Source organism: Doryrhamphus excisus, linkage group LG17 (genome assembly GCF_037039965.1).
Source record: "Doryrhamphus excisus strain RoL-2023G ecotype Guam linkage group LG17, RoL_Dexc_Guam_v1.1, whole genome shotgun sequence".
Classification (NCBI taxonomy): Eukaryota; Metazoa; Chordata; class Actinopteri; order Syngnathiformes; family Syngnathidae; genus Doryrhamphus; species Doryrhamphus excisus.
Window position 1 is genome coordinate 15,101,910 of NC_136373.1, and position 22,932 is coordinate 15,124,841.

The 22,932-nt window shown below is 39.3% G+C and overlaps 1 protein-coding gene and 1 non-coding gene across 3 annotated transcripts; one reads left to right on the forward strand and one right to left on the reverse strand.

The window, feature by feature from the left end:
• The first annotated feature begins 452 nt into the window (after nucleotides 1-452).
• On the forward strand, nucleotides 453-525 carry trnar-acg (transfer RNA arginine (anticodon ACG)). The gene has a single exon. It is a non-coding gene; the product is annotated as a tRNA-Arg (tRNA).
• A 533-nt stretch (nucleotides 526-1,058) lies between these two features.
• limd1a (LIM domains containing 1a) lies at nucleotides 1,059-22,338 on the reverse strand. Of its 2 annotated transcripts, none has more exons than XM_078798089.1 (8): nucleotides 20,823-22,338; nucleotides 13,636-13,737; nucleotides 7,883-7,950; nucleotides 6,539-6,601; nucleotides 5,568-5,698; nucleotides 4,114-4,165; nucleotides 2,563-2,634; nucleotides 1,059-2,262 (listed from the first exon to the last, which is right to left on the reverse strand). In XM_078798089.1, the coding sequence occupies exons 1-8, from the start codon at nucleotides 21,853-21,855 to the stop codon at nucleotides 2,125-2,127; spliced, it is 1,659 nt and encodes a 552-aa protein (XP_078654215.1). In that variant the 5' UTR covers nucleotides 21,856-22,338; the 3' UTR covers nucleotides 1,059-2,124. The 2 variants fall into 2 exon arrangements, with proteins under 2 accessions (XP_078654215.1, XP_057940534.2); XM_058084551.2 differs by having other exon boundaries at nucleotides 2,563-2,631; nucleotides 20,823-22,337.
• Between the last annotated feature and the right edge of the window lie 594 nt (nucleotides 22,339-22,932).

Here is a 22,932-nt window from a genome sequence, read left to right on the forward strand (position 1 = left end):
GCGTTAGCTGAGGGGTGGAGTTATAAAAGCATAACGGATGCGCTCCCTTCACGTTTCTTTTTTTTCTCTCGAAAAAAACATATACAATAGAATATACAGTACAGTATATTTCTAGAACAACCCCTCAAACAAAAATATGTATTTACGCTTAAGAATGTGTAATTTATTTTGAAGACCATCCGTGACTGTTCAATGTGCTACACCGTTGTAATGAATTCAACTTTAGATAAGAAGGCATTGAATGCAGCTCAACAAGCATGGTCACAGTTCGAAACGTGATTGGACAAGTTTCTGGTGACGTAACAACAACGAGGAAAATTACTTTTTGTTTGTGGACTTGCTAAATTATTAGAAAAGAAACACGCTTTGGGGGCATTTTTCTTGATTTTGGTGTCAAATGAGACGGTATAGGGTTAGAATATTAGGTACTGTTACTACGCTAGCTTTTCATCGGGCCAGTGGCGCAATGGATAACGCGTCTGACTACGGATCAGAAGATTCCAGGTTCGACTCCTGGCTGGCTCGAACTTTTTTTTGTCCTCTGTACAACGTGAATCCGGTATAAGCGTTATGAGTTGCCACCAAGAATCTGTTTCACTTTCGTTACTTAACGAGACTTTCTTCTTACCAATTGATAAACCTGTCAAAAAAGTAAGCATACGCTGCCCCCTGCTGGTTATCCTGCGTCACAGTCACGAAAAGTTCATACAGTACAGTATTTATTTAAAATTGATAATATGAACGACACCATACTTATGTAGAAATACCAAATAAAGCAGTAATTAATGTTACTGGGTTATTTTGTAAGCGACTACAAATCATTCTCTTGTGTGTTGTGGTAATAAAAAACGGAGAGTTTTTATATAAATTATGTTGCAGCGAGTCAGATACAAGAAAGGAACATCCTGCTAGACATTAGCTAGCTAGTTGCCTGCGTAATGCGCGTGCGTTGACCTACGTTGGCCCTGGAAGGTGAATACTCATATAATTGTGCCCACAGTCAATGTAGTAAATATTGTAATGCATTATAACGGAAAATCCAAACTGAAATAGGTTGATTAAATAGTATTTATGACGTCAAATAGACAGGAAAACATTCAGCTCACTGATTGGACAGAATGTTAGTCAGAATGCAAAAAAGTGATTGGACAAGAATATCGGTTGGAATGTAGCTCGCTGATTGGATAAGAATCTGAGTTAAGTCACGTGCTATTGGCCGTCTCGATCACTTAAAAAGCTAACACAAAAAAGCTAACATTTAGCAAGCACATTTTAAACGTCGAAATAAACTCAGTTTCAACATTTGTCCAGGAGCACAGACTTTATTCAATAGATTTATTCAACAATAGAATCCATGTTTCTATCTTCTCATCATAAACTACGATAACTATCGAATGAGGTCCTGAAATGATACACTAAAGTTTGAAGGTATGACACGTGCATGTTCCACTGCAAACAGTCAACGTCCGTGGGTTGTTGCCCAACAGTTAAATACACAAAACTAGAGTATAGAAATTAATATAGGCCCAAAACATATACATTTTAAAAATATATCATTCTTGAAAAAAAAACAACCTTCATAGGTGCTTAGAACATAAAAAAACTAAGTGCTCATCAGAGTATTGAAATGACTACACTAAGCTACTGTAGCTAGCTCTGCATTGTTTACATGATAGAAAACATACATTTTTAATACAATTACTAAGAATAACAGAGTATCATTTATTGCCCAAACGTTTGAGCATTATCAGCACCAATCTTCATTCATTTTTTTATTTTTTATTTTTATCGTTTATTAAGCTGAGGAGTCATTAGGAAGCTTGATTCCAAGTTATGACGCAAAAAAAGCGGGAATTTTGAGTAATAAATAATAATACACACACTTGAGCCAACTCTGTATTAACTGAATGGAGAAGAGTGAAATTGAGGCTAAAGCGGGTGTACATTATATCTGAAAAGTAATTATTACTCCATTATCACGTGATGGCTTCTTTATGTCATAATAACATCCGGAGTTTTCAATCACCCAATCCTCTACAACAAGAATTGTGCACCTCCATTATGTGACAGTTCCCGGAAATGTCCACCAGGTGTCTCCCTTCACCTTATATTTTACACTGACTGTTAATAAGCGGTGCTGCTGGCCCTCGAGGGGGCGCTGCCCGGCTCGATGTGCTTCAGGTGGCAGGAATGGCAGAGAAGGTGCCCGTTAAGAGGGTAGCAGCGGTGACCCTCCTCGTCATTCAGCTCCATTCTGCAGTCCTGGGAAAAAAAAACAACAACACATAGACAGGAGCCATTGATACGGTCTAGGCATTGAACTTAAAGGAACAGGATATAAATTGAAAATATTAAAATAATGAGAGTGATGATGAGTCGTTGCATGCATGCTGCTCAGCTCAGCGGTATGCAATTATTGTCAAGGCTGTAATTAAGATGGGGGGATCATTATGATGTCTAATCAGGAGCAATTTACAGAGGCCTGGCTCCATGCCGCTAAGTATTTATGTTATCTGATAATCCGGCAGCGGAACCGAGACGTGTTGACGTGTTGCTACCCACCTCGCAGTGATAGCATTCCACATGATAGTCTTTGTCCATGGACACAACACGAACTGTTTCATCAGAGCCCTGCTGAGACATTGGAGGAATGTTACTGTAGTGTCCTTTGGCAAGATTGTCTCCACCGGCGTCAATCTTGGAGCATCCGCTCCCTCACTTTAAAAACCTCGGAGCTTTCCACTTAAGTTTCTGGGATGTAAATGTTTCATACATTTTTTTACAATTGGGGTGATCAAACTTACTTAAGATTTGTCCGATCAAAATACAATTGATGCATGATGGGAACTGTAGTTCTATTCTACATGTCTATACATAACTGGACCTGAACATAAACAATTGATTAATTGTTAGCTATGACCGCCATTCGTTATTTTAGCTTTTATCATATTTAGTTTTTGTTTACAGTATTTTGTCATTGTAGTTTTCTCGTGAGGTGAGTGTATTGTGACAACCCTAGCAACAACGCACTAAAGAACCACTCAACGACACACACACACACACACACACACACACACATAACCTCTCCTCTACATAAAGGTCTCACTGAAAAGGGTCAGAGGGAACATTCCAGCAAAGTCAGCGCTAAATTTGGAAATTTGCTTTCGCCAACATGGCCCCGGCACTAGTGGTGTGTCGGTCATGAACGAACGGGTCAAAAGAACTGGTTCTTTTTTGTGAACGGAATGAACAAGGTCAACTGTTTTTTTTTGATTGGTTCAGTTCATCGTTCCGTTATGTCTATATGTGCCCTGTGATTGGCTGGCCACCAGTCCAGGGTGTACCCTGCCTCTCGCCCGAAGACAGCTGGGATAGGCTCCAGCACCCCCTGCAACCCTCATGGGGAAAAGCAGTAGAAAATGAATGAATGAATGAGTTCACCGTTCCTTTTGCGGGGCGGGACTTTCGAGTCAGTACATTTACTCATCTTCACGTTCGTTCCGCAACAACACGTGATGAGGGGGTGCTGGAGCCTATCCCAGCTGTCCTCGGGTGAGAGGCGGGGTACACCCTGGACTGGTGGCCAGCCAATCACAGGGCACATATAGACAAACAACCATTCACACTCACATTCATACCTATGGACAATTTGGAGTCGCTAATTAACCTAGCATGTTTTTGGAATGTGGGAGGAAACCGGAGAACATGCAAACTCCACACAGAGATGGCCGAGGGTGGAATTGAACCCTGGTGTCGTAGCAGTGAGGTCTGCGTGCTAACCACTTGACCACCGTGCAGTCCTAAAAACCTTATATTGTTTGTTATTCCTACTATAATTTTATATTGGGAGTGCGCGGGGGGGGGGGGGGGGGGGGGGTAAAACACCTGGATCCAGAGTGCTGTCGTGATACTTCAGATTTCAAGGTACGTCATCACGTGTTGTTGTGTGTAGCCCACGGGTCGATGCACAGGGGGACACAGGCTAACAACCAATTGACTGAAATGACCGAAATGAACGGATCTTTTTACTGAATGAACCGGTTCACTGAACGGTTTTAAGCCCAGGTGCATCAAAAAGCTGGAGGTCTTCATATCATGATTAGACACGATTACCTCGGATGGAAGGATGGGCTGGTTGCATGCAGCACATTTAGGCGCCAGGACCCTGGAGAAAGGAGGTGAAGAGTCGTTATTGTAGATTGACTTGACATAGATAGAAATGCTCACACCACCAATTCCAAATGTACGGCCATCATTCTTGTGCTTGATGTCTCTCCCGGTTTTTAAAGTTCAGCCTCAGGATTTTGATCTGACTAAGCAGATGCCAGGTCCGCAGATGTTGTTGGCTCCCCCACAAACGCCACGGAGAAAAGACTCCATAAAGTACACACAGGCCAAACTGCTAAGCAGGGGTCAATCTCAGACTCTGCTGAGCTGTCCATGGCGTCCCAATCGGAGCCAACAGCTGAAGATGCAGAATGGCTGTTGATCCTCTGCAGTGCCCTCTAGAAGTACTGGAACACTGAAGCCAAGTCCTTTATTTTTGCTCTACACTAAAAACATTTGGGTTGGATGTGGAAAGATAAATATGGTAATGGTAATGGTTTTATTTCATTTGAACATGCATCAGATTACAATTGAATGCATCCCATAATCAGTTCACAGTTCCACATGTCCAAAAGGAGTAGGAAGAAGCAAAGCTTATTAAATCCTACCCCTCCATCTGGTACTTTTACAATCAGTAACTGTTACATTTGTTACATGTTACATTTGTTCACTTCCTGCTTTCCTAATATAGTTTAGTTTAATTTAGTTTAATTTAGTTTAATTTAGTTTAATTTTATTTAGTTTAGTTTAATTTAGTTTAATTTTATTTAGTTTAGTTTAGTTTAATTGTATTTAATTTAGTTTAGTTTAATTAAATTAAACTAAATTAAGTTTAGTTTGGTTTAATTTAATTTAATTTAATTTAATTTAATTTAATTTAATTTAATTTAATTTAATTTAATTTAATTTAATTTAATTTAATTTAATTTAATTTAATTTAATTTAATTTAATTTAATTTAATTTAATTTAATTTAATTTAATTTAATTTAATTTAATTTAATTTAATTTAATTTAATTTAATTTTATTTAATTTAGTTTAGTTTTATTTTATTTAGTTTAGTTTAATTTAGTTTAGTTTAATTTAGTTTAATTTAATAATCTTGATGATGAGACCAGACAGCATCATTTCAGTTGTTATTTTCAGATATTTCCATCTGGATTGGATAGCACCTTTTGTTTGAAACCATCCACTTTTCATGCGACCAAAAGTACTTAACAAGAAGGTTACATAACAGTCGTTAATGAGGAAGAAACCTACCTAACCCTAACCACTCCTCGGTAACTACTCTAAATGTATATGCCTTAATCATTACTTCCTGAATGTCAGATAAGGTGACAACAAAATGAAAATCTATACTGCTACAGAAGTTGTACACTGACTACTCTAAGCTTTCATTAGATATTAAGACACAAAGACAGGAGTGGAGCTCAAACCGCGGGTGGAAGGAGTGAGACTCACCTGTGGTAATCTTTAACACAGTAGATCTTATTTTCCGTGTCCACAGTAAATGGAACGCCGTCAAGACTCTCGTTACAGATAACACAACGGAAACAGCCCGGATGGTACGACCTCCCGAGGGCCTGCAGGATCTAGACACAGGAAATTAGTGAAGGATATTATTTTTTTATATTATATTATATTATATTAGCATCTGCCAAAATGCATTATATACTGTATAACAGGGGTGTCCAAAGTGTGGCTCAGGAGCCAATTGCGACTGTGGCTGTTTCTGTATTGGCCTGTGTCACATTCTAAAGATATCATTATTTTATATTGTCAAAATATTTTGAGTAAAAAAAAATATATAAAAATTATAAAAATAAATTATATTAAATAAATAAAGTATATAAAAAATTATATTTATATATATTTTTTAAGTAGTAATGTTATAAAAAAACAAATGAAATGGAAAATTATGTTGCAGAAACAGTTGCTAATGTTGTTAATGAAAAAGCCTAAATATTATGGGAATAAAGTCATAATTATAAGAAAAAATTCCAAGAAGAGAACAAAATATTTTTACAATTTTACAAGAGTATACATGTGATATCGGTTGGAAATTATGACATTTTAGTAGCATATAATATTTAAATATTTATAGATTTTTTTTTATTTATTTTGCGAAACAAAACAAAATAAAGTTGCAATTTTTAGAAAATTATTTTCTGGCAATATTAAAATATTATGGACATAAAAACATAATATTACATGGAGAAAACATACAAAGATTATTTAATACGGAAGTAAAAATATTTGGAAAATTAAAAGCAAATATGGGGAAAAAAAGAGCAAAAAGCCAAATATCACCTATAAAGCTGAAACTTTTTTTTCTTGTGTCCTTTCATTTTTCCACTCCGTGGCCCCCACTGGACAAGGTTTTGACACCCCTGCTATATAAAGAAGGCCATGTGCAGTCTTTATTCACGTACCATGTCCATGATCAGGTGACCGCATGCGTTGCATTTGTCCGCTGACTGCTGGAAACCTGAATACTTTAGCAGAGAAAAAATGACCATCAGCATTTCCAAGACAAAGATCCAAAAGTCCAACGTGGTTGTTTCATAACTCCTGACACTAAAAGACGGGCATCTGAGGAATGCATTCATGGGGCAACTTTTTCCCAGTCAGGGCGAGGAGGTTTCTCGGTATTAACTAGCACAGCATATCTTTGTGTCATGTGCAGATCCACGGCATCTATTTGGCATAACAATAATCTGTAATCCACTGCACTAATGTGAGGACCCAGACCCCCCGCCCCCCCCACCCTAATAAAGTTACGCAGCTTCTCAACTTACTGACCTCTGTCCAACCTCTCAAAAGGCAAAGACGCTGAATCAGAGGCCATGGGGTCATTTTTACATTTTTAATGGGATTATTTAAAGTCAATGGCATTATTAATTAAATACAATATGCATAACAGACACAGCATCTATTTAGTCAAACCTTGGTTTTCATGATTAATGCATTACAAAACCGAAAGGTATAAAAACCGAAGCAATTTCTTTCCAAAGAGATCCATGTAAATCCAGTTGATCGGTTCCAACAACAGATTCTACCTTCGTACTTTTCTATGAGTTCTTTCTTGAATTGGACAATCTTTCTTTGGTACAATCATGGATTATTTTAAAAAAAAAGCATACAGAACCCTCAGAAATATGCTTATTCTTATTAGAATAACTAAAGGAGACAGAAACAGAGTTGTTCATCGTTCATTCATTCATTCATTTTCTACCAAGGGTTGCAGGGGGTGCTGGAGCCTATCCCAGCTGTCTTCGAGCGAGAGGCGGTGTACACCCTGGACTGGTCGCCAGCCAATCACAGGGCACATAAAGACAAACAACCATTCACACTCACATTCATACCTATGGACCATTTGAAGTCGGCAATTAGCCTAGCATGTTTTTGGAATGTGGGAGGAAATCGGAGTACCCGGAGAAAACCCACGCATGCACGGGGAGAACATGCAAACTCCACACAGAGATGGCAGAGGGCGGAATTGAACCCTGGTCTCCTAGCTGTGAGGTCTGCGCGCTAACCACTAGGCCACCGTGCCGCCTGTTCATCGTTCAGTGTAAATGAAATTAAATAATAATTAAAGGATCCGACCTTAGTGTTTGCATGTTCTTCCTGGTGTGGGTGGACTACTTTGTCAAGTGCATTGTTTGGCTGAACAATAACCGAATGTATGAAAACCGAGACATTTGTGACAATAACCCCCCCCCAAAAAAAACAGAGTGTATGAAAACCGAGGTTTTGTTGGTAACTGAACTCACCAGAAAGTCCTCCTCGCAGAAAACCTTCCCTCCCACATAGTAGAAGGCCTTCCCTCTCAGTCTTCGACCTGCAAACAGTAGTGACATGTTGGTGTTTGACTCAATGACAAGACAAGAATGAAAAGATCTCAAACAGCACTGAAGGTCTTGAAAATCCTGGAGATTAATTGCACCATTCAAAAGTAATGGACCTTCTTGCAATATTCAGCATATCCTGCTGAACCTGAAGTCGATGAATCAAATGGTGTCTGGTGGTAATATATTGTAGCCCAGGCCCAGGAAACTAGGAGCACATCTGGGTCTCGCATGAAGGGAACATTATCACCGAATCAAATTACTGGACAGGTGCAAAAAGAAAACAATACTGCTCCTCTGGAATTCACCGCAACAACGAGCCAAGACCCTAAACGACCTAGTGTACTTCTACTGTGATCTCTTCACATGCTGAGTGTACTTCCTTTCTGTCTGCTTCAGTGCTCCTTCGGGTCGGGTCTGACTTTTAAACCCACTCACACACTCCCAAGCCTGCACACACTGCCCCTTCACATGGCTAGTCCTGCGTGAGTCCCACAGGAAGAGGCAACATTCTTTACATTTTCTGTGTGGGGAGGTGAAAGAGGAGGGGCTAATGTTAGCGAAAAGGGGTCGTTCTTCATAAGCATCATTTGCTCCAGTTCATCCTGTGTTTAGAGAGCTATCAAATTGACTGGTCTTTGTCTACCTAAGAAAGACCGTAACACTAGCCCCATTTATAGTTCCTTTTATTCCGGGTTTCACTGACACCTAATGGGGACGTCACCCCAGGCTGTAGTACCAGAAACGGGACAACACTTTAGTTCATAGTAAATGCCATAACAGTGGGTCAGAAGTGTCAGGTTTTCCAACACGCCTTGTTGTGTTGACAGAAATGTCACCGGTCAATTTAGCTTTTGCTAGGTTCTAGGTTCCACACAGAGACGCCCAAGGGGGGAATCGAACTCCGGTCTCCTAGCTGTGTGGCCTGTGTGCTAACCACTCGAGCTGCCAACATTCATAACACCCGGATGGGGGGACAGAGGGCTGTCGTGATACTTGTCGTGATTTCAAGGTACGTCATCATTTGCCGCCAGCAAAGAACTAGAGTTTCTCAGTGTTAGTCAAAACATGTTGCCATTAAGAGCTGTGGCTGTAGGCAACCCATTGAATAGCTGCATTCAGCAGTTTTAACTCTGCATGCGCTTCAAAATGTTGGAGGGTACTCAGCCTTTGGTGTGTGTATATATGACACTTGCCGCGCTGTTGTTGACAATGAACTCAGCAGTATTAATACTGCGTTATTACAACATTGGTTCTGTTTTGGGATACAATTGTAAATATATGACCATGTGATCAATCATAGCTATGTTTCCTTTTCCACTTAAATGAGGGCAACATTTAAGGTACCTGCTGCCAGTTAGCCTCATAGCTTTGTTAGCGTGGTAGCCAGACTTGGTTATTGCCAGATTGTCCCTCAAGCTAGCCCATGCTGCACGCCGTCGTTCTGCTCGGCTACCGGTATGACTTATCTGCATCGCTGCTTTCTGGCTTTTAGTCTTGTTCTTGTACGTACATAATTACATATAATTAATAATTTAGTGAGCTGTGGTTTTTGTTTTGTTTTATCAGCTACTAGTTACTTCCTGGTTGATGTTTTTTCGGCAGTGTTCTTCATGCCTGTTTTTCAGCTTTTTGCTACAATGTTTTTTCATCACCTAACTTTTGTTATCTTTTTTACAATTTTCGTATCATTTGTATTTTCCAGACGGGTTCACGCCAATTCTTGACAATAATGGCTAGTGTTTTATTACTCCGTCTTCTACGTCTACATTTTTTATCCCAGTGGGTACAAGCTGAAGACTCTGTTGGGAAAGATAACACCTTTATTAAAGTCAGACATTAGGACTTGAAAAGGGCTATGTCGAACTACATCTTAATAAAAATGGAAATGACATAACTGACAGAACAAAACACAAGGACTTTTTCTCATTAAAACCTTCTATGTAATCCTATTCAGAAATGAAAGCAATTTAGTGACCCCCCCCTTCTCAGAGATTCCCCCCGCCCAATAGTGACTCTACCCTACGTTTCCTAGTGAGGATATGACATTCCAAGAGATGTTACTCACACTACTTTATGCTAGTTGTCTATTTGCAGAGCTAGCGACATGTTTGCCTGCAAAACAGGGGTCAGGGTAAACTTTTTTGGTGTTATTTCCCATTCCTCCTGAATACGTTGTTTGTGTGCCTTTCAGTCACCTTGAGCGAAGTGCAGTCCTGACGCTAATCAACATGACTTGTTACAAACCAGCGAGCGTGAAAGTTGTCTTGATGTTGAGATTTTGGAAGATAAGAAGTTATGTGTGACAAATGGTACTGCGTGCAGTCGTTTGTTTACTGTTAGTGCATTTAACATGAATAGAGTACATAAATATGTACTGCATACCACTGTGAGTGTTGGTAGGTAGGTGGCATGCTCCCATTGAATGGTCGCCCTGTTCCACTCTGTACTCCTGTTGTGCCCAGCTGAAATAACAGCATCTAGTATTCTCCTCCATCCCAGCCTCCCGAGGGCGCCCCCCCCCCCTCTCCTCCATGCTTGCATTCCTACTCAAGCAAAGATGCCTTTCCTTAGGGGTACCTCATGGCAGGCACAGTCCTTGTACTTTCACATGGAGCAAGCTATGAGAAGTATGCGGTTTGTAAACTCCTCTCAACACCACTTTAGCCATCAGCGTCACTATGAGCACCCCACAGCGCCCAGCTTGCTTTTTCATCTCTAAGGCAAACAGCAACACACACACGCACACACAAAGAGGCCAGGTTAAATGAGTAGATGTTAATCATGCTCATGGGGTTGTAGCCACAAGGTCAAGGGCACTGCAGAATTGAGGCCCGGAGTAGGGGGTGGGGTCATCTCCCTGCCACAAATACTTCACATACCCACCATCTGATAATAGAGGCAGCAATTTCATTGGTCAGAAAAGACTGGCCTATGGTTAAGTAGCAACAACAGTTTCAACCTAAAATGCACTTTTCATTATAAAATAAATAATGTGTGTTTTTTTTTGGTAATGGTTTTATTTCATTTGAACATGCATCAGATTACAATTGAATGCATCACATAATCAGTTCACAGTTCCACATGTCCAAAAGGAGTATTAAATCCTACCCCTCCATCTGGTACTTTTACAATTAGAAACTGTTACATTTGTTCACTTCCTGCTTTCTATAATACAGTTTAAGGTTTTTTGGGGGGAATTTTTAATTTTTTGTCCCGTACCAAAGTACAAGGTGATATGACCATCCAATGACATAATGTGTACCATAGTAAGTGTCAATATAGTGATATATATAGCACATCATGACTGGTTCAAGACTCTTCATCCTTGTATTTAGCAAACATCAACTGCTTGTATTGTTTCTTGAATTGGCTCATCGTTGTGCATTGTTTGAGGGTCTTACTCAATCCATTCCATAGTTTAATTCCACATACTGAAATGCTATGGCTTTTTATTCCAAATAAAGGCCCTAAAAGGGAGATTAAACGGTCATTGTTTTTTGTATTATTGTGATTGTGATGGCAAAGGGTAAATATGTAATGATAACCATAGAACCTGATATGAAACTTTTGCAACAGTGGAAAGGGCCTTGCTACATTGATAAAACTTTTATGAGTGACACCCGAGAACCAATGTATTCACTTATTTCCTAGAGAAAAAAAATTAGAAAATCAATTAGCATGTAAAAAAATGTGTTGGACGACTGTAATTTTTTTGTTTTTTTTTTAGGAGATCTGTTTACTTCCACTGTGGCGGCGTTACAGTAGAATTACCCCAACCACAATGACGAGTGGCCATTAGTACACCGAGTGAGGTTTAGCCAAAAGTGTATATGCTGTGACAAATCTGTCCACAGATATCGAGCTGCCAAAGTACTCTTGTATGGTCGGACTTTGGTGACTCACTAGATAAAAACCAAGTCATACGCCACAAAGTCATACGGTCTGCAATAATGTGTTTGAGGTTTCATCCACTCACAGCAGCAAGTGAGGGCAGTAACGTTTCAGTAATGTACTTTCTAAAATTGGATCCCGGCAGCGCCATGCAGGTTTATATCTTGCAGTCACTCCGATTTTTGAGTGAGTCAATCACATGAAATGATGTGGTCTTATGCAGGGACGTTTCTATCACTGAATTTATTACTACCAGGTGTAATGGAGAGTAGAAAACAGGATTGCTGCTCACTTTCCAAGGTCAAATCAATACTTTTTTTTACTACTTTTATGGCTGTGCTAATAAAAACATATAGAGTACATACTCATTTTTGGGTGAATGCTATTATGCAGTACACAGATAATGTGTACAGCCATTTCTCACTTCCCTTTACATGTTTACACTTTCCTTTTATTTTACATGCTACCATCAGTTGGCTGAAATTTTGGAGGTTAAAAGGTTAATTAAAAAAACAAAACAAAGGAAAGTTGTCCTTCTTCAGTTTGCAACTTTTCTCTTTGTGGTACTAAGAAGTGATGATGCAACTCCACAATAAATAAGAGCAGGTTTTGCTGATGTGAGAGGATCCTTGTTTAGACATTTTGGCTAAATATATATATATGACTAAATTTGTGTCAAAGTGAAAGTTCTGCTTGAAATGTATCTTTTCCCCCAATTTTTTTTTGTTGAAAATGAGGTGTGAATGAAATGAAAACTTACCTATGTTCTACTCCTGATTACTAAAGAACAAAAAAATGGAGAAACAAACCTTTTCTCCTCACAAAAGATGAGAGTCTAATCTTTCTTTTAGTGTGTATCAGGGGTGGGCAAACTATGGTCCAGGGGCCACATGCGGCCAGCCAGTTGCTTTCTAAATATTTCAACTTTTAACATACAAACTGGCAACATGACTTGCAAGTCGGATGTCTTATTTAGTTTAAAAAAAACAAAAAAAAAACTGTAAAATTAAATTACATAGTCTGATGTTTAAAGTGCTCCTGAAAAAAGGGACATGTGAACATACAGCTGATAGTATAATAAAATTAGACAGATAATTCAAGGAAATTTTAATTTTATTAGGAAAGCAGGAAGTGAACAAATGTAACAGTTACTGATTGTAAAAGTACCAGATGGAGGGGTAGGATTTAATAAGCTTTGCTTCTTCCTACTCCTTTTTGGACATGTGGAACTGTGAACTGATTATGTGATGCATTCAATTGTAATCTGATGCATGTTCAAATTAAATAAAACCATAACCATAACCATATAAGCATAAAATTGTGTGTGTGTGTGTGTTAAATATATGTTCTGGCCCTCTGGACAATTTAGTTAACTCAATGCGGCCAACAAGTAAAAATATTTGCCCACCCCTGGTGTATACCATGTCTCTATAGCCCAAGAACAAAATATTCTGTGTGCCTTGAAAAATCAGTCAAAATCATCAAAAATGGCCGGTATCAAAACGGAAACTGTGTTTGAAAAATAGCTGGGATTGAATGAGTTCATAATAAGCAACATTGTAAAATGAGTCCCACTTCCACTGACTGTTTAAGCGTGTCTCTGTGGGAGTGAATGGCACACCCAGAAACCAAACACCACCAATAGACGATGGTCGTTTTCATTCACAGTTGTGAAAATGCAAATACGTCACTTTATTTTAAAAGGCTTTTGGTCATCATTAGCTTTACATAACCTGCAGAGAAAGTGGTTGAATGGGAGCGAAGTTGAAGAAACGTGTACTTACAGCAGGCACTGCAGGTGAAGCAGTTGTCATGGTAGAGGCTCCCCATTGCCTGGCAGGCTTGGTTGGCTCCATACACTGCTTTGCTGCACTTTACACAAACCCCTAACAAAAAAAGAGATATGTGAATGAGATGAGAACAGATAATAACTCCAATAACAAGCTTGAAGTGTTCAGGGATGTTTTCATGTTAAGCCTACACATTCTGTTCATTTGAAACAGCCAGATAAAGGCAAAAAGAAGCGTGGAGGCCATGATCCGGATTAAACCAGGCAGACACAATGAAGACAAAGGTGACAAAAAAATGTAATATAAGTCAGGAAGCTACTCAGCAAGCTGAGTCATTGCAAGGGAAGAACTGTATCCCTATTTGCTTATTTGATTTGGCTTGGAGGCTGAGAAGTCGGTTAATGAAAGACTGATAAAAATCAAAGGGCGCCGTCTGTCAGCAGTACAAGCTGCCCGTGGCTGAGAGTGGGGGGGCTTGGGGGCGATACGCTTGCATTAGATATGCAAAGCAAATGACAAGTATGAAAAAACAAGACTGAATGTTCTGTATTAAAAAAGGCAAATGATATGCATGCACGCCAAACATTACATAAACCCGCTTTTGTCTGTGGATCAACAGCTCATGGGACCAGAAGACTCTACAATGACAAAATATATGTTTTGCTAACTTTGCATGCATGACCTTTTTTTCCCACACAAAACCTCATATTACAAATATACAACATAAGGTGGCCAGAAATATTTCAATATTGAACAAACCAAAATTTGTTCTCAATCAGAAATCACTCCACACTCTTTATTGCTCTCTGGTTCTACCATATCTTAATAACTATAAAAGCAATTTTCACTCGCTAAATGTACTGCAAAAAAGGTCAGTAAGGATAATTCATAATGCCGCCTACAGAGAACATACAACATACTCCTTATTTCTAAAATCACAAATACTTCAACTTGCTGATATAGTTCATCTTCAAACAGCTAAAATAATGCATAAGGCTAAAAATAACCAATTAGCTAAAAATGTCATCCAATACTTCTCTACAAGAGAGGAGAAATATGATCTCAGGGAAGAACTACATTTGAAACACTTCTATGCTAGGACTACGTTAAAAAGCCATAGCATTTCAGTATGTGGAATCAAACTATGGAATGGATTGAGTAAGACCCTCAAACAATGCACAACGATGAGCCAATTCAAGAAACAATACAAGCAGTTGATGCATTATTAAAAAAAAACAACCTTAAACTGTATTATGGAAAGCAGGAAGTGAACAAATGTAACAGTTACTGATTGTAAAAGTACCAGATGGAGGGGTAGGATTTAATAAGCTTTGCTTCTTCCTACTCCTTTTGGATATGTGGAACTGTGAACTGATTATGTGATGCATTCAATTGTAATCTGATGCATGTTCAAATAAAATAAAACCATTACCATTACCAAAAAAAAAAGGGTTTAAGTTTAGCTTCAAAGTTTGGATTGCAAGGTTTATAGTGTGCAAAAAGCAAGTAATGCGTCATTCCAGTTCTGCCTCACCATATTACGTGAATTCTTTCATCAGTCAACCTCTCTTGGTCTTAAGTATGTAGTAGGCGACCAAACGTCAGCCACCATCATCTGCGACCCTTAAAGGCCTCCAAATCACATGCACTGTAAATGGACAACGCAACCACGAGTTTAAACAGTAACAACGGCAAGAAAGCAAGTACTCATGTGTCTCTTGTATTCTGTGCATCTGTACATTTGTGACGCAAATGTGTGTGTGTGGTTTTTTTTTTTTTATATATAGGAAAAACTCCCTGGTGACTCGGCAACTGAGGCAGGCCCGGCTGGCTCTTGTCCTCATCTGACGAACACAAAGAAACTTCTGTTTCCACCTCATATGCAACACACACACGACGCCGCCTGCTTTCACCAGAAAACACACTCTTCCATTAATACACTTCTTCAGACCTGACATAACACAATTCACAATAGGGCTTTATATAATTTAACACAAGACACAACTCATCATCAGGGGGGGGCCCCATCGGCTTGGAAGAAGATTTAGAGATAACAGAGGTTATTATTGGGGGAGCAGAGGAATGTTGCTATTATGTAAGATATTTTGTTTACATGAAAACATTACACAGCGTCCTGACTACATTATTGAAAGGTTCTCAAGCTTTAATGACTTAAGACAGTGAATGAGATGCCGTTTGTGCGGAGAAAAACATCTAACTTTCATAGAAAAATCACAAATATTTTGACCAAAAATCCGCAAATATGCAAAATCCAATGTGTTCTGTGTAAAAGGCAAAGAAAGACAATTTGTTGCAGCTTTGATAAAACATGTTATGGTGGGGTACTTTGTTCCTTTTTACATGAGTACATGAGCATAGAAGTGTTTCAAATGTAGTTCTTCCCTGAGATCATATTTCTCCTCTCTTGTAGAGAAGTATTGGATGACATTTTTAGCTAATTGGTTATTTTTAGCCTTATGCATTATTTTAGCCGTTTGAAGATGAACTATATCAGCAAGTTGAAGTATTTGTGATTTTAGAAATAAGAAGTTAGTATGTTCTATGTAGGCGCCATTATGAATTATCCTTACTGACCTTTTTTTTGCAGTACATTTAGCGAGTGAAGATTGCTTTTATAGTTATTAGCCCATATTTCCACACAATAAGTAAGATATGGTAGAACCAGAGAGCAATAAAGAGTGTGGAGTGATTTCCGATTGAGAACAAATTTTGCTTTGTTCAATATTGAAATATTTCTGGCCACCTTATGTTGTATATTTGTAATATGAATTTTTTTTTGCTTCAATGTGTGGAAAAAAAGCTCAAGTATTTGTGATTTTAGAAATAAGTTAGTATGTTCTATGTAGGCGCCATTATGAATTATCCTTACTGACCTTTTTTGCAGTACATTTAGCGAGTGAAGATTGCTTTTATAGTTATTACCCCATATTTCCACACAATAAGTAAGATATTGTAGGATGGTAGTATTTGTGATTTTAGAATGTGAGGTTTACCGCCAACCACCGGCATGTTTTTCTGATCTTGTGTGCACACAGCACCCAAATAAAACCTGACTGGTCTCAAATATATTCAGTCATAGCAGCAAGCAATGGCAGGAAGTCATATTAGTATTTGAAAAGTCAGCCCCTCCAAAACTTACCACAACAAAGGCCAAGAATCGCTGGGAAGATTCCCCCCTCAACATCAGGATGGAATAAATCAATCCTTTATCTTAACCCAACAAAACAGTCAACTAAATCAGTGTGTACATGTGTGGAAAAAGAGCAGAAGGATGATCCGGGTACTTATTTCCTCTTGGTTAGACTAGTCTATAAATCTCTTCTGTCTCAGACACTTGCGGCCAAGGACAAAGAAACAGCCACCAATATGTCTGCATATGTCTTGTAAGTCCATTCAGTCGCACCGCAGGCAGCTCTTAAACGCCCTTTTTCCTTAATATCTGGAACCCTCATTTCTACGATGTGTTTTTGCACATTCTACAGACATTCCTCTTTGCTCATTTGGTGCAGCCGTTTTGGCACTGGGCTCATTTTCCCAGGATTTCCAGCTGCAGCAGTTATGTCAGGGTACGGATTAGCAGATGAGTCAGGGAGAAATACTTCAAAGTCTATTTAGTGTGTTTTTTTTAAGCACACCAGGAAACACCATAACAAGGCAACACAATAACACTGGATGACACTCTGAAGAGTATGAATAACAACCATTCATTCATTTTCTACCGCTTTTTCCTCACGAGGGTCGCACAAGGACGAGACTGGTCACCAGCCAATCACAGGGCACATATAGACAAACAACCATTCACACTCACATTCATACCTATGAACAATATGGAGTCGCTAATTAACCTAGCATGTTTTTTTGGAATGTGGGAGGAAACCGGAGTACCCGGAGAAAACACACGCATGCAAGGGGAGAACATGCAAACTCCACACAGGGTGGAATGGAACCCAGGTCTCCTAGCTGTGAGGCCTGTGTGCTAACCACTCGCCTACCGTGCAATTGTTTTTTTTTTTGTTAATATATTATTTCATAATATTTTCACTTCAAAAAATAATTTTATTTATTGTAATATTACAACCTTTTTTATACCTATAATTTTTTTAATATTGAGGAATTATGACTTTTTGTCTTAATATAAAAAATTCTTATTAAATTATTATTATTATTTCCCCCTCATTGTTTACTGTTATAAAGGACAACTTAAAAAAAAAATCACAAATAAAAAAATTAAATATTAAAATTAATAAATTTCCCCCCAAAATGAGGGTTGCCTTACATTCAGGGTAATTTTTTTAAATTATAAAAATCAATGAATAATTATGTTCTAATATGTCTAATATATCAGGTTGTGTGGTTAGTGCGCAGACCTCATTCCACCACTGGCCGAGGGTGGAATTGAACCCTGGTCTCCTAGCTGTGAGGTCTGCGCGCTAACACTCGTCCGCCGTGCCGCCATATAACAACCAATTTTCCATAATGTTAAAAGGTCACCATACCTCAATAAATCACTGAGTAACGCTACAGTACACAATACCCTGATTAGGTTAGTGTTTCCACTGCGTCCACTTGAGTGCGGGTGGGATGCCGATAACTACATAAGTGCCATAAATATATGGCATTATCCATCAATCCACCCATTTCCTATGCTGCTTATCCTCACTAGGGACACAGGGGGATCCTAAAGGGTACACCTTGTACTGGTCAATCACAGTACATGACATTATAACAAGTACAATTCTATTCTAGTCAACCCTTACATAAGCAGACCATTATATTTATGTGGAAATTGTGGCCTTTATTATTACTCTAATACTTCATGACATCCAACATACGTCTTTTTGCACCACGCGCAGCAGGAAGTAGTCCCAAAAAAAATGATCGACCTACACAACTTGATGATGCACGAGTGCGTGACTCACAGCATGAGCCATTGTCTTGTGGGAAGATCAGGACTACGCATGGTCCTCCCACACTTTTTTTAATATTCACACAACTCAGCTATTTATGAGCCATGTTGTGACAGTGACGTACGCCAGAATATCTTACCAGTGTACACACTTAAGGGGTGGGGTGGGGGGGGGGGTCTAAACATTACATTCCATCAGGAAATTCCTGCAACTGAGGAAGCAACGGTATGCATGGGTAGGAGTATAAATTCAAGCGGCTTAAGCATCTCACGCCCCTTCCTTGTTTCAATTTATTTTCATCAATGGCCTTTGTTACAAACAGCTGGAGAACATATGAACAAAAAGCCGACTTTGAATCAAGAACATCTGCAAAACATCTCTCCGACTAGCTGGATGACGGACAACGTTGCCACGAGTCTTGTCAGCATATTTGTCACAAGACGATATGTAAGCACAATAAATCACTTTAATATTGAATATTGATTGCTTAACGCGACTCATATTGGCTGAAATAAAAGTAAGCCGCATTTCAGCAAAAGCCAGCTCGGCTACTTAAATGAGTGACATCATGGCGGCGATGAATTCAACAAATCTGGATTAACATTACATGGTTCAAGTGACCTAATTCTGTTTTTTTTTCCCTTTCATATGGTCCAATGACGACATTTGTCAAAAAAAACAAAAGCAGACACTCAAAAATGTTAACGCAAAACATGTTTTACAATTATAAATGATGAATAAACGGGATAAATAAATTAAATTCAAGATAAGGTAAACATTTAAGCTAGATCAACCACCACCTTCCCTGCTTTGTCACGTCAATTATCACATCTTCATACATCAATTTTCTATGCCGCTTATCCTTACTAGGGTAGCAAATGTGCTGAAACCTATCCCAGCTGTCTGTGGGCGAGAGGCGGGGTACTCTCCGGACCCTGGACTGGTGGCCAGCCAATCACAGGGCACATATATATGTATACACATACATGTGTGCGACGTGTGTAGGATACCTGCAGTGCATGTGTGGAGACACAAACGCTCGCATTGTTGGTCATTTGGCTACATTTGCGGACAACAAGCTGAGGACATGAACATTGATTCAATAGCAAAAGTATACTGGTATTGGATTGTCCTACAGTATATCCCTACTAGCAAGAATATATTTTTCATCTTTTTTTTTTCTCTGAGACAACAAAAGACAAAGTTTTGTTTGAGAAAAAGGCTTGTGATTGCATTCCCACTGTCACATGGAAGTGACAATTCTCAAACAATACACAGACAACAGCATGTACCACAGCGAGGTGGCAAGTGCTATGGTGGAGATAAGTTCTTTTGACAGAAAACGTGAAAAACAAAGTGTTTAGTTATTAACAATGGAGACCTCAGAAGATCTTTCCTCTTCCTGTCTTTTAGCCTCACCAACCTAACCTCTATCAGCAAAAGAAAAGTTCATAATGGAACAGTAAACAACTGAGAACAAGAACAAGTTGTGCACAGAATGATAAGCTTGATAATCAATTGTATCAATTTCCGATACAGATATCAGCCGATACCGATATGTGCAACATGACGTATTTCCTATGGTGCAATAATCACATATGTTGTGTACAGCATTTTGTAAATATCAGTTTTCATGAAACATCTGATACCAATATCAACCGATATCGGATTTTTATGTTGATATCGGGTCGATAATTATCATTACCGATATGCTGAGGAGACCAAACTGGCGTGGGAGAAAGGAAAACTGTCAGATAATTATAAAGCCTGTACAATAATCAGACAAAATAAGTCAATTAAGAAATTTGTGCTTGCGTGTCGCAGTAAATGTTTTACGTTAGGAGGACGGGACAGGAAGTGCGATTCAGAGTTGTGTTTTAACTTCCTGGGATACAGCCGCCACAGTAGCCGCTTTTATTATTATGATAATGATTATTCTGTTTATCAGAATTGTTATTATTGTACCTGTTTTGATGTCATTTCTGGTTCTTGTCTCACAACAATTACTGACACCTAGTGGCCAATGTAGAGCGCTACACTCACAATGTGAATGCTTGTATTTGAATTGTTTACAAGGATTATATTGGTATTTTTAGTACATGTCGCCATTTTTATGCTTGAAAATGCTTAATTTAGAAAAAAATACTTGACATTTAATAAATATAAATATTGATAAATCATTATTCAACCATTTATCGACTGTCTAAATTCCAATATTCCACTGCAGTGGGACCTCTGAGATATGGTACTTACCAAAATAGTCCGCCTTTGGTTGGGTATTCCCGTCTTTTTCCAGGTTTTTAGTGAGGGCCTCTAGTTTGACTTCAGCCGCCGAAGAGCCCTGTTCTGCAGGTTTGAAGGAAGACGCTTCAGCGCCAAAAGCTTTTCCAAAGCTGGCAATGTGGCTTGGATCTTGACTCTGGCTGAAGCTTTTGGAGACGGTACTGGGATTTATGGCCGCAGATGTGACCTGGACTTTGGTTTGGGGTTTTTCACATGCAACCACGATACCATTCTGAGTGGAAGAGGTTCTCGAAGTCTGTGAGGGCGGTGGTGCATAATGAGAAGACTGAACGGAGGTTAAATCGGCTCCTCCGGTGAAGGCACTGAGAGGCAGTGAAGGAATGAGGTCTGGTGGACTCCTGTGAGTCGACAGTGGGACATCCTGGTTTTGGGTCATAGTTGGAGATTCAGACTGACGCCGTTGCGAAGACGCAACACTGACCTCGGACAAAGATGGGGAACTCTCTCTGGATGAGGCCCAAGGAGCAGCATGATGAGGCGGATTGTGAAAAGTGCTTCCTGGGCTGACGGCTGCAGGGGTGGTGTTCTGGTACAAATGTGGGTCTGAGCGCTCCTTGTTATCAGAATTGTTTCCGTAGCCGTATGCCCTGCTGACTGGGGGTTCAGACTGAACGGCTGCATGGTTCTTCTGACTATCAAGCTGTGGAGGCAAAGGCAGAGGACCGGACAATATGGGTGGCTTAGCAGCAGCTTCCCCAGGCTGTCTGTAGCTATTGATGGGAGGCCTGTCTTTGGTGTAATACGTGTTGTTCAGACCGCCATTCATTCTTATTGCCTGGTTGTTTTTTGCCATTTCCTCTTGGTGTTTCTGCATGTGTATTTTAGTCATTTTGGAAGCAAAAACTCTCCTGGTTTCTTCAAAGTCTGGGTTATTTCCTGCATCCCTCCTCATCCTGAATAAACCATCTCTGGAAGCTTCATACATGTTTAAATCCTCGATGAACTTACTCGCTTCCAGTCCTAAATCCTCGTATTTATCCATTTTGAATAGTTGATAGTGTTAAAAAGTAAGAAAAAAAGTGAAATATCAGCTTACAGTGCAGCAGCTAGCGGTCCGCATCCAAACTTTTTTCTTCGTTCCACCGAACTCTTCTTTCTCCAGGAATAAAAGAACCCGCTTATTCCTCCTCGTCTTCGGTGTGGCTTTACTCGAGTCTAAACGCGGTCTGCCGTCAACAAGCCGCCGTCTTGTCTAATGGGAGTCGATCTCTGGTTCTGATAGTCCAGTACGAGTCCACTAGCTTAGCCCCCTCCTCCCGCCACTCGACTCCCGCTACACCCCCAACAACACCGGGAAGTCATTCACAACTCGACTCTCCTCAACCAAAGTCCTCCAAAGTACTTAAAACAACTATTAAGTCGCGACAAAGTCGTTTTATTTTAACCGGAATGAGCCGTACCGGTGGCTAGTAGCCACTGTGTGCGGCTGCGGGTGGACGAGAGGACTGGAAACAAGGAGCGGATTGCTTTTAAAGGGGCGGTACTACTTTTTACTGGCGACCGTAAACGCAACATGTTTATATATAACGGAGACACGTGTAATAAAATTAACAACAACTTTATTGTCCTGTTTTCTATTGACACCGTCTTTGTAGCCATAACTTAAAATAGTTGAATAACCCATTAAACCCCATTAAACATGTTGTGTCATATATTTTTTATGATTTCCAAGCTGTATTTACTGTTTTGAATGTTTTCATAACTTACAGTGGAATATACTTTCTCATAAAAGTGTTGACACGACTTTCATTTCAGCGATGATTTTACTATATTAGAAATAATACTATACAAATTAAAATTGGATATACTTTAGAGGAGGAGCGGGCAAATTTTTTGACTCGTGGGTCACATTGGGTTAAAAAAAATTTTAACCCAATGTGACTTGCTCGCAAAGCGACTTGCTCACGGTGCAACACATCCACAACAAGTTTGCGCATCACATGAAAATCAACAACTAAACGCTAAACACAACACGTAACTTCAAACTGTTATTTACAAATGCCCTCAAGGCATGCTGGGTAGTCCAGCTGCAACAACAATCTAAACTATGAACAATAAA

Bases quoted from the DNA above. Each gene is read 5' to 3' on its own strand.
- limd1a (XM_078798089.1), bottom strand. From the start codon at position 21,855: ATGGATAAATACGAGGATTTAGGACTGGAAGCGAGTAAGTTCATCGAG. The intron at 13,738-20,822 runs GTAAGTACCATA...TTTTTTTGTTAG, and splicing joins ACCAAAGGCGGACTATTTTG to GGGTTTGTGTAAAGTGCAGC. The intron at 2,263-2,562 runs GTGGGTAGCAAC...TTTTTTTCCCAG, and splicing joins TGGAATGCTATCACTGCGAG to GACTGCAGAATGGAGCTGAA.